At 40.5% G+C, this 12141-nt stretch overlaps 1 protein-coding gene across 3 annotated transcripts in view; it reads right to left on the minus strand.

Moving 5' to 3' along the window:
- Positions 1 to 12141, minus strand: part of sufu (suppressor of fused homolog (Drosophila)) — a 131754-nt gene that overhangs the window by 20080 nt on the left and 99533 nt on the right. For all 3 annotated transcript variants that reach the window (XR_006314995.1, XM_043713061.1, XM_043713060.1), the window contains one exon: positions 4503 to 4637. Coding sequence is in view for 2 of the 3 variants with exons in the window: in XM_043713061.1 (XP_043568996.1) it covers positions 4503 to 4637 (135 nt within the window). In the remaining variant the exon portion in view is untranslated. The remainder of the gene's footprint in view (positions 1 to 4502; positions 4638 to 12141) is intronic.

Raw genomic sequence — 12141 nt, forward strand, 5'->3', positions numbered from 1 at the left:
ACTCCTAACAGGGTGACCTCGCCTTTCCTGTTCCTAACCTCAGCCCAAACTACCTCAGTGGATGAGTCCTCAAAGTTGTCTCAGCTTCTGTAATACTACCTTTGGTTAACAATGCCAAACCACCCCCTCTTTTACATCATCTCTGTTCTTACAGAAACATCTAAATTCTGGAATCTGCAACAACCATCACTGTCCCTCCTCTAGCTATGTCTCTGAAATGGCCACAACATTGAAATCGCAGGTACCAACCCACGCTGCAAGTTCACCTACCTTATTTCGTATACTTCTTGCATTGAAGTATACACACTTCAAGCCACTTTCCTGTGTACAGGCACCCTCCTTTGAGATTGATGCCATGTTCCTAACCTCCCTCCACTCCAGGTCCTGCACCCTAAAGCTATAGTCTGGGTTCCCATGCCCCTGCAGAGTTAGTTTAACCTCCCCCCCCCCAGAGCACTAGCAAACCTCCCACCAAGGATACTGGTGCCCCTCAGGTTCAGGTGCAGACCATCCTATTTATAGAGGTCCCACCTTCCCCAGAAAGAACCCCAGTTATCCAAATACCGGAATCCCTCCTTCCTGCACCATCCCTGTAGCCACGCATTTAACTGTTCTCTCTCCCTATTCCTCGACTCTCTATCACGTGACATGGGTAACAAACCAGAGACAACAACTCTGTTCGTTCTAACTTTGAGCTTCCAACCTAGCTCCCTGAAAGCCTGCCTAACATCCTCAGCGCTCCTCCTACCTATGTCATTGGTGTCACATATAGACAGAGTGGTTATAAAGGCGTTTGGCACGTTTGCCTTCATTGCTCAGTCCTTTGGCTGTAGGAGTTGGGAAGTCATGTTGAGGTTATACAGGACATTAGTGAGGCTTCTTCTGGAATACTGTGTCCAGTTCTGATCGCCCAGTTATATATTATTAAGCTGGAGAGGGTTCAGAGAGATTTACCAGGATGTTGCTGGCAGGTTTGAGATATAAAGAAAGGCTGGAAAGGACAGGACTTTTTTCACTGGAGGGTAGGAGGTTGAGAGGCAACCTGATAGAAATTTATAAAATAATGACAGGTATAGACAGAGTTAATGGAGTTGTCTTTTCCCTCGGACGGGGAACTTCAAGACGAGAGGGCACATTGTTAAGGTGAGAGGAGAAAGATTTTAAAAAAGACATGAGGGGCAAATGTTTTATACAGAGGGTAGTTCATGTGTGGATGAATTTCTTGAGGAAGCAGTGGATGTTGGTACAATTTCAACGTTTAAAAGACACTTGGATTGGTATATGAATAGGAAAGATTTGGAGGGATGTAGGCCAGGAGCAGACAAATGGGACTAGTTTAATTTGGGATTATATTCAGCATGGATTGGTTGGTCTGTTTCTGTGTTGTATGATCCTATGACTATAACAGAAAATCTGGATTTCATGGAAAACACAGACAAATACTTTTTAAGCGAAAATGTTTGTACTTCTTAGTAAAAAGTAAGGAAGGCATTAGATATTTACTGGGGAAAAGGATATGGAAGATATAGACTGTAGGGAAATAGATGGTGACATCTTGCAAAATGTCCATATTACAGAGGAGGAAGTGCTAGATGTCTTGAAACGGGTAAATTCCCAGGACCTGATCAGGTGTACCCTAGAACTCTGTGGGAAGCTAGAGAAGTGATTGCTGGGCCTCTTGCTGAGATATTTGTATCATCGATAGTCACAGGTGAGGTGCCGGAAGAGTGGAGGTTGGCTAACGTGGTGCCACTGTTTAAAGAAGGGTGATAAGGACAAGCTAGGGAACTATAGACCAGTGAGCCTGACCTCAGTGGTGGGCAAGTTGTTGGAGGAAATCCTGAGGGACAGGATGTACATGTATTTGGAAAGGCAAGGACTGATTAGGCATAGTCAACATGGCTTTGTGCATGGGAAACCATGTCTCACAAACTTGATTGAGTTTTTTGAGGAAGTAACAAAGAGGATTGATGAGGGCAGAGCGGTAGATGTGATCTATATGGACTTCAGTAAGGCGTTTGACAAGTTTCCCCTTGGGAGACTGATTAGCAAGGTTAGATCTCACTGAATACAGGAAGAACTAGCCATTTGGATATAGAACTGGCTCAAAGGTAGAAGACAGAGGGTGGTGCTGGAAGGTTGTTTTTCAGACTGGAGGCCTGTGACCAGTAGAGTGCCACAAGGATCGGTGCTGGGTCCTCTACTTTTTGTCATTTACATGGATGCGTTGGATGCGAGCATAAGAGGTACAGTTAATAAGTTTGCAGATGACACCAAAATTGGAGATGTAGTGGACAGTTACCTCAGATTACAACAGGATCTCGACCAGATGGGCCAATGGGCTAAGAAGTGGCAGATGGAGTTTAATTCAAATAAATGCGAGGTACTGCATTTTGGGAAAGCAAATCTTCGCAGGACTTATACACTTAATGTAAGGTCCGAGGGAGTGTTGCTGAACAAACAGAACTTGGAGTGCAGGTTCATAGCTCCTTGAAAGTGGAATCACAGGTGGATAAGACAGTGAAGGCAGGGTTTGGTATGCTTCTCTTTATTGGTCAGAATATTGAGTACTGGAGTTGGGAGGTCATGTTGCAGCTATACAGGACATTGGTTAGGCCACTGTTGGAATATTGCGTGCAATTCTAGTCTCCTTCCTATCGGAAAGATGTTGTGAAACTTGAAAGGGATCAGAAAAGATTTACAAGGATGTTGCTAGGGTTGGAGGATTTTAGCTATAGGGAGATGCTGAACAGGCTGGGACTGTTTTCCCTGGGGCTGAGGGGTGACCTTCTAGAGGTTTACAAAATTATGAGGGGCATGGATAGGGTAAATGAGCAAAGTCTTTTCCCGGGGTCAGGGAGTCCAGAACTAGAGGGCATAGGTTTAGGGTGAGAGGGGAAAGACATAAAAGAGACCTCAGGGGCAACTTTTTCACACACAGGGTGGTATGTGTATGAATGAGTTGCCAGAGGAAGTGGTGGGGCTGGTACAATTGCACCATTTAAAAGGCATTTTGATGGGTATATGAATAGGAAGGGTTTGGAGGAATATGGGCCAAGTGCTGGCAGGTGGGACTAGATTGGGTTGGGCTATCTGGTTGGCATGGATGGGTTGGACCGAAGGGTCTGTTTCCATGCTGTACATCTGTATGATTCAATGTTTGAGTAGCTTTATTTCTGTATGATACCAGTACTCCCTGCATCGTATACAGTGAGCTGAGAAACTACAAAATAGTTAACCTAATTTTACGTGCAGTCTAAAGATAAAACCAATTTGTTTTTCTAGTTCAAATTTTATTTTTTATTTAATGGACATGAGCAGTGCATTTCCAAATAGGATGGAATTCATCAAGTTATGGCTGAATACTATAAATTTACTGAGCTAATAAAATTCTAACTTAATTTTGGACGAACTAAAGCAGGGTACAACAATGATTTGTTGAGGCAATGTAAATCCAAAAGAGTAAACTCTTCATGAGGTTGTGGAATTATGACTGTATATATGTACTATGCAAATACTAGAACCCAATGAAGCATGATCATGCTATGCAATGTCAGATAAACACAATATCAAACTATTGTTAAACTGGGGAAATATTAATCTCTGAACAAATGTCCTTAGTATATTAACCAGCATGATTTCGATCCTTACAATTCTTGTATTTTAAAAATGAAACCCGAATTAAAAATCAAGCTTACCTGTTTGCAGTTTTGCTGTAATTATTTATTACATTCTCCCTCTCTTTATTTCCCCTCCAAGTGAGTTGAAAGTCAAAATGGTCAGCTATTGATTATCAGCCAAATGTATTAATGCACTTTCTAGAAATACTTTACACCACTGCTGTTAATGTGCTACAAACAAGTAGCAGCCAGCCAAACATTCTAAATATTATGTAAAAGGAAGTGCTAAAACTAATTGTAAAGGATTCTTTATTGTTTTACTGCAAGTTAGAATGCATGTTAGTGTGCTACATTAGTTATTGTCCTGCAAATAATACCCCCAAAAATGTGGGAACTGCATAACTAGTTAACTCGCAGCAAAAAGAGAAATAGCAAGTCAGTGTGTTGGCAGTCATAAAAAAGGATCACATAGCAGAAACAATAATATCTTCCAGGTTTATTATCTGCTATGCATTTTCAGCACTTCAGCTCGATTTGTTTTCTACCTATGCGTTGTGAACACCATTTACTTTTCTACTTGTTCCTGGAATGTCCCCATGCAATAAACATTGAGTGTTGATGTTATAGATCAGAAAGTTGCTAGTTACAAATACAATATCATGAGTGAGACTGGTCCTCCAATGTTCCTGGCCTTTAGAGGTGGTTTTGACCTCAGAATTGCTAAACTTGAGAACTAATTGTTGCAATTGTTTTACATTTTAATACTTGCATTTTTATTTTAGATATTTCCTTTGATCCTGCTTATTGCTAGCTCAAATAAGATTTAAAGCTCAGGTTTTCTGGATTTCATTTCTTTTCCCATAAAACTTAATAACTGTTCACCTCAGTGACAGTGGAATAAGAGTTCCAGATTCCTGGTTGAATTTAAGATGTACACTCTCCAGCTGCCTGGTGCGAATCAATTCATGAGGAACAATAGCAGCAGAACTTTCACTTTCCAAACTATCTTTCCTAGTCCTAGGAAAAAAATAGGAAAACAAATCAAAATTCAAGGGAAAAATTTGAACGAAAACATAATAAAGGATTAAAATTAATTTTGCTACAAGTCAAAACTTTTGTGAAGTTAATTATATTTCAGAATACTGAGGTTTTGACATGAATCTAGTGGCAAAAGACAAGAACAACAAATCAGTAAATGTTTGCAGATTACAATGATGTGAATACTGTCTCTAAATAACCAAATTATATCCAAGTGCTCTCATTAAAGCAGCTCCAGTAAAAAACTCAATACTCACTGGTTTAATGTGGTGCATAAACACAAAAGGAGTCCTAGTTCAGGATTCTCTTAAAGTTAACATGCAAGTTCAGTTGGCAGTTAGAAAGGCAAATGCAATATTAGCATTCGTTTTGAAAGGACTAGAATATAAGAGCAGGGGTGCACTGCTAAGACTCTGGTCAGACCGCATTTAGAATATTGAGAGCAGTTTTCAGTTCCACATTTAAGGTAGGTTGTGCTGGTCTTGAATGGGATGCAGAGGAAGTTTACAAGAATGATCCTGGGGATGAAGGTCTTGTCATTTGAGAAGTGGTTGAGGGCTGTGGGTCTGTACTCAATGAAATTTAGAAGGATGACGGAAGGATCTAATTATACAGAATACTGAGGTTCAGAATACAGTGATGATGTGTTCACTTGTAGGAGGGAAGGGATGACCCTTTAGAACGGAGATAATGAGGAATTTCTTCAGAGGGTGGTGAATTTGTGGACTTCATTGCCTCGGAAGGTTGTGGAAATCAAGTCACTGACTGTATTTAAGACAAAGATAGGTTCTTGACTGGTAAGAGGATCAAAGGTTACGGGGAGAAAGCAAGTGAATTAGGTTAGAAACATATCAGCCATGATTGATTGGTGAACAGATTCGATGGGCCAAATGGCCTAATTCTACTCCTATATCTTATGGTCTGATGGTCTCAACTTCATGATATATCAAACTATAATATATTTGTCAATTCTCTTGGATATTACTTTTCTGATAAAAATGAATTGTGATAAACCAAACCTCAAGTTTGCAACTCAAGTCACACTAACTAAAAGGATCTGTTTTTGTGGGAATTTGTATCAGAATACATGATCAACCTACTGGACACGTGGATTATAAAAATGTTTGTGCAGAATGTCAAAATGTCAGTCAAATACAAATATGTGCTTTAGATACTTTGCCTGAAATGCTACATATGCATTACCATTTATTATATTTGCATAAATGGGGGCATGAGTGGAGTAACAAGAGTGAAACAAAAAAATGTTTAAATTTAAAAGACTGAATGACCAATGTAAACAGAATACTTTCTTCCCCCTCTTTCCACAAAGAAAGCAATCGAAGAACACAGAACATATTGCACTCATGTATTAGTTTATTCTATTGTTCTTCGTGGAAGATTGGTACAGTTTTGAAACAAAAGCATAAATGAAATAAACAATTGCGATGTTGAATGCAAAGTAAAGACCAGTAAAGACTTTCATCAAGATTAAAATTAGTGAGATCAGTGTAATATAATTGATAGTGCAATCCTCTAAAAATAAATCTTGCTTTCTTTTTGTTTAGAGACACTCATGCTCCACTCAAAGTAGTTTGTGCCAATCTGACTTAAACTTGTCAGTGAATTTGTTATAATTATTTTCTGCTACACCCTTCCTGAAAGCATGTTTACTTCTAGTACCTGAATGAAATGAACATTATTCATTTGTGTTTTTAAAAGTTGGAAACATTAGGCTATTTGATCATGGATAGCATTGTAACCACATCCAATTCTTTTGCTAGCATACAGTTTAAGCAGATGCAGTCATGTACTGATTAACTTGCCTGACTTTTCTCCACCTAACCTGGGCAGATTCATAACAACTCCTTTGTGGGACCCCCAATAGTGATACCACCACGGACTGCATGTGTGGATGGCCTTTATGCAACAAAATATCACCAGGTTCTTTACAGATGGTAATTAATTTTGGGTAGGAGGGGTTTGTGAGAGGAGTACAACTGAAGTACAGGTGCAGATTTGCATTTTACAGAGACTGTTGAAGGATTAGGACAGATGTAGTGTAAAGAAGACATTTAACTCCAGGAGGTATATTTACTGCAAAGTCACCATAATCCTACCAGACCAGAAGACTGCTCTTTCATTAGAGAGACGTGACTGGTGGTGGTTTAACCCAAGGGTCCATGTCTCAGGCAAGGGAAAAGGTTGAGAAATAGAGTCCTTCATGGTAACTTCAAATGGTGCGAGAATAAAACCCAAGTGGCTGGCATCACTGCATCAAACCGGCCATCCAGCAAATTGAGCTAACTGACCCTTTCCCCAACAAAACTATGCCTGGAGAGGGAAACACACATTCATCAAAAATATGTACAGTATAAATGGAGTCGTTGGATTTCAGGCGATGGTAAACCAGGAGCAGACAAGCAAGAAATGTAAGGACTTGAAATCAGGGACAAAAATACTGGAACCACTGTGTCAAAAGATTAGATGATCACCAGAGGGGCGGGTGAGAGAGCATAGGCCAGAGGGAGAGTGAGAGCTGGACGAAAGGTGGGAGAGTGCGTGCTAGCTAAGGGGGAGATTTTTTTGTGGTGTGTGTGTGTGTGTGTGTACGTGGAGGAGACAATGAACTGAAGTAACAGCAAGAAAGTGAGCATGCCAGACAGACAGTACAAGCTTGATAATGGGAGCACGCCACAGAGCTGTTGAGTAGGAGCTTGATAACGGGAGCAAGATTGGCAGCAGGATTGAGTTACAGCGAGCTGGGCAGTGGGAGTGAACAACAGCAAGCTCAGCAGTGGGAGCGAGCCATAGTGAGTTGGATAGCGGGAGCAAGCTACAGGGAGCTAGGCAGCAGCAACAACCTGTAACTGGCTAGATAGCAGGAGTGAGCGATAGCGAGCTAGGTAGTGGCAGCGAACTAGATAGCAAGAGACAGCACACCAGACAGATAGTGAGAGGGAGGGAGAGGAAACACCAGAGGGAGAGGGGGGGGAGAGCGAGAGAGCGCGCGAGCGCGAGCAATGGTAAATGCTACAGCATTAGTTTAGTGATCACTATTTTGAACATAACGCCTAAAGTGAGGATAAAAGCATATTAAACGTGCCCCAGCTGATTGTTAATTTTACTGGCGAGTGAAAATTTAAAATTGTAAAAAGTTTCAAAATGCAGCCAATTTGAATTGAAACAACCCACATCCATGGTGGATTACATAGGTCATCCATAATTAAGCTAGGGAGTAAGTATATGGTTGGGTTACATGGATTTTGTTTCCATAGTAGCCAAAAAAAATCAGTATTAAATTATTGAGTAGAAATTTGCTTCAGACATTTATTGTGAATACTTGGGTTTGGTAATCACGTAACAAAAATGTGGGTGAAGTCTTGATTCACCACAACGTAAAATGCTACAGTATAATGTGTTAGTTTCACTTCTGAATCCTGTTTTCTCAAATGACATGTTTGTCATGATTTACTATTCATCAAAACACCTGAGCAATGATTGATTACCACATTAGGAAGTATTAGCTGCTTTTTTTTCCAAATAAAACTCACTTTATATCAGTAAACAATTTATTTTTCTGGCTGCTTCAGGAATTATTATGGGAACAGTCCACTTTACTGACATGAGGCCATGGCCCAAAATTGGAAGAGCTGTTCCACAAATCAAGGCCTAACACAGTCATACTCGCTGAATCATACCCTAAATCCAAAATTCCAGATACCTTCATTGCCTTCCCTGGATATTTTCAAATTAGATCAAACTATGGGCAAGGAAATCTCCTGCTAATTATCACATACTGCTCACGATTAGTACTTGTCAATGTTAGATTAGATTACATTACAGTGTGGAAACAGGCTCTTCGCCCCAACAAGTCCACACCGACCCGCCGAAGCCCAACCCACCCATACCCCTACATTTACCCCTTACCTAACACTACGGGCAATTTAGCATGGCCAATTCACCTGACCTGCACATCTTTGGCCTGTGGGAGGAAACCGGAGCACCCGGAGGTAACCCACGCAGACACGGGGAGAACGTGCAAACTCCACACAGTCAGTCGCCAGAGGCGGGAATTGAACCCGGGTCTCTGGTGCTGTGAGGCAGCAATGCTAACTACTGTGCCACCGTGCATAATACTTAGATTAAGAACTGAGAGTGGTATAGGCACAGAATGCAACAGAGACTTCAAAACCCACTACCAAGAATTATGAACTGAGCTACCACATCCTGAAGGATATATCTGGAAGTTCAAAATAGTATATGATGGTGGAACCAACAAAAAGAAAAATATATTTGACCTCCCCCTCACCAATCCAACCATGACAACACTGGACAGAGTCCTTGTGGAACTGAAGTATTACCTTCACACTAAGATTACCATCCACTGTGCCACACAACACTGGCACTATATTAAATGGGATTGGTATAGAACAAAACTAGCAACTCAAAACTGGGCATCCATAAGGTGCTGTGAATCATCAGAGCAGCACAATCAGTAATCTCATGGCCAAGCATGTCCCTCCTCTATCATCACGGGATTAACTGAGGAATGTAGGTCTACATTTCAGGAGTGGCACTAGGCATGCCTAAAAATGAAGAGTCAAACTGATGCAAGATACAAACCAGGACTATTGTGCCTGCCAATCTGTGAACATAGCATGCAACAGACAGAACTAAGTGAAACCACATTCAATAGATTAGGTCAAGGCTCTGCAGTCCTACCACATCTAATAGTTATTTAAATGCCTACCAAAATTTGCTAAGTAGAGGAGAAGAACCTACAAATATCCACCATCTTCAATGATGGAGAAGCCCAGCACAAAGGCAAGGCTGAAGCCCAAAGTGCCAAATGGATGATTCATACTGACCTACTGCTGAGGGCCCCTGCAAAGTTGCCAGTCTTCAACTAATTTGATTCAGTCCAAATGATATAAAGAAATGGTTAAGACACAGGTTATCGCAAAGGTCACTGGCCTTAACAACATCCTGGCTGTAGTGCTGGAAACTTGTGCTCCACAATTAGCTGCACTCCTAGCTCAGCTGATCAGTAGATATGGTATCTCTCTGACAATATGAAAATTGCACAAATATTTGGTAATGACCTGACATGTCCTGTCCAAAAAGCATTAGACAAATCTAATCCAACAAATTAAAGCTTTTTTAGTCAACTATCAGCAGCAAAGTGATGCAGATGCTTTTGTCAGTGCTACCAAGCTCACTAGCTCTAATTCAGTTAGGATCACTTCACTTGCAAGCTCATTACTGCCTTGGCCTAAGCATGAACTGAATGCACTCATCCATTCGGTAAGAAAATCTAGCTTTTACTTTGTACAAATTTAAATTAGTTTGTAGTTTATTCTTGGAATTAGACTGAAACCTATATTAAATTCTGTAGCTGTCAGCCTAGAGCAGTGTTTTAGTAAGACTTCCATTTTAAGAGCAGCTTAATTATGAACTGGATCCTCACTATGTGTCAACTAGACCTTTTGTCTGAACAGTACATAAAACTAGCCAACTTAGTGTAATTTCAAACCTTAATATGCCTTACAGGGTGGAAAGGGGAGAGGTATCCTGTTGCTTTTACTTTTCCTAAACATTTCAGGAATTGATCCTTACATCTCTGTAGGAGAAATTGGTTATTTAGTGAGTATCTGGTAAGTGACTACAGTCTATTGTCTTGCTAAGGTTAATAAAACATGTGAAAACATAACAAAATGTGAAACTGAACAGAGTAACTGACCAGTTCCTTTAAACACATTGAGGATGTCACATTGAGGTGTTCATTGTTACAGCATGTGCAAGTTGCTAGATGCTAGAGTGGCTCAAAGCAAACATGTCTGCGGCAAGTATTTGAAGTTCAAGCAGCATCAGCTTAGTTTGAGCTGGAGGCTGAAAACAGATAAACTGAGAGCAGATACAGAAACGAATAAGCATGCTCTGGTAGGCATTACAGAGACATGGCTGCAGGGTGACACTGATTGGGACCTGAATCATGAACAGTGCAGGATAGGAATTTAGGAATATCAGGAAACTAGGGAAGGCTCCATTAATGATGGCATTATTATAACTGAGAGGGATGACATAAACTCAGGAAACCAAGATGTAGAAATAGGTTGGGTAGAAATGAAAAATGATAAAGGCTTAAAGGCAAGACATCACTTGTGGGAGTGGTGTGCAGGCCCTAATGGGAAACACATGATAGGTTGGAGAATAAAAGAAGAAATAATAAGAGCTTATCAGAATAAGACACAGTAATAATCAGTGGAAGGATTGACTATGAGGAGTATGTAGAGATGTTGCAGTGTGATATGGATAGGCTAACTGAGTGGGATGATGCAGGATATTATGGATAAATGTGAGGTTATCCACTTTGATAGCAAAAATAGAAAGTCAGATTATTATTTGAATGGCTGTAAATTGACAGAAAGAAATGTTCAATAAGACCTAGGTGTTCTCATGCGCCAGCTGCTGAAAGCAAATGCACAGGTACAGCAGGCAGTAAAGAATACAAACAATATGTTGGCCTTCATAGCAAGAGGATGCAAGTATGGGAGGAAAGATATCTTGCTGTAATCATACAGGGCACTGGTGAGGTCACTCCTTGAATACTGTCTGCAGTTTTGATTTCCTTATCAGAGGAAGGATGATCTTGCTATAGAGGGAGTGCAACAAAGATTTATCCAATTGATTTCTGGGATGGCAGGATTGATGTATGAGAAGAGGTTGAGTTGGTTAGGATTGTATTCACTGGAATTTAGAAGAATGTGAGGGGATGTCATAGAAACTTACGGGACTAAACAGGTTAGATGCAAAAAGGATGTGCCCTATGGGGGGAGGGGTGGGGGGGGGAAGAGAGAAGGATTCCAGAACGAGAGGTTATAGTTGAAGGTAAGGGGTAAACCTTCTTAGGACTGAGATGAAGAACATTCTTCACCCAGAGTGGTGAGCCTCTGGAATTCACTACCACTAAAACACTGTTTTCAAGAAGGAGGAAGATAGAGCTCCTGTAGCTGAAGGGATCAAAGAATATTGGGTGGGGGTGCAGGTTTAGGATATTGAGCTCAATGATCAGCCATAATCATATTGAATGGTGGAGCAGCCAAATGGCTTACTTTTGCTCCTAATTTCTATGTTTCTATTCTAATCATAGGAGTTCCTAATCTAAAGATAGACTGGGAATGTCAGATTGGGCAAAGGTAACAGGAAAAAGAGAGTTCATAGAATGCTTTCAGGATAAGTTTTTAAGAACATCATGCTCTGAAGCCAGCCAGAAAGCAGGCTTTACTGGATCTGGTGTTGCAAAATAAGATAGGACTAATTAATGATCTTATAGAGAGAGACACACAGAGACAGAGAAACAAAGAAACAGAGAGAGAGAAAATAAAATGGAACTGAGATTATGTTTAAATTTAAGGGTAATTATAAAGGCATGAAAGCAGAGACAGCTAAAATTAACTAGCGAATTAGTTAAACAATGGATCAA

The sequence above is a fragment of the Chiloscyllium plagiosum genome, chromosome 22 (assembly GCF_004010195.1).
Source record: "Chiloscyllium plagiosum isolate BGI_BamShark_2017 chromosome 22, ASM401019v2, whole genome shotgun sequence".
Taxonomy (NCBI): domain Eukaryota; kingdom Metazoa; phylum Chordata; class Chondrichthyes; order Orectolobiformes; family Hemiscylliidae; genus Chiloscyllium; species Chiloscyllium plagiosum.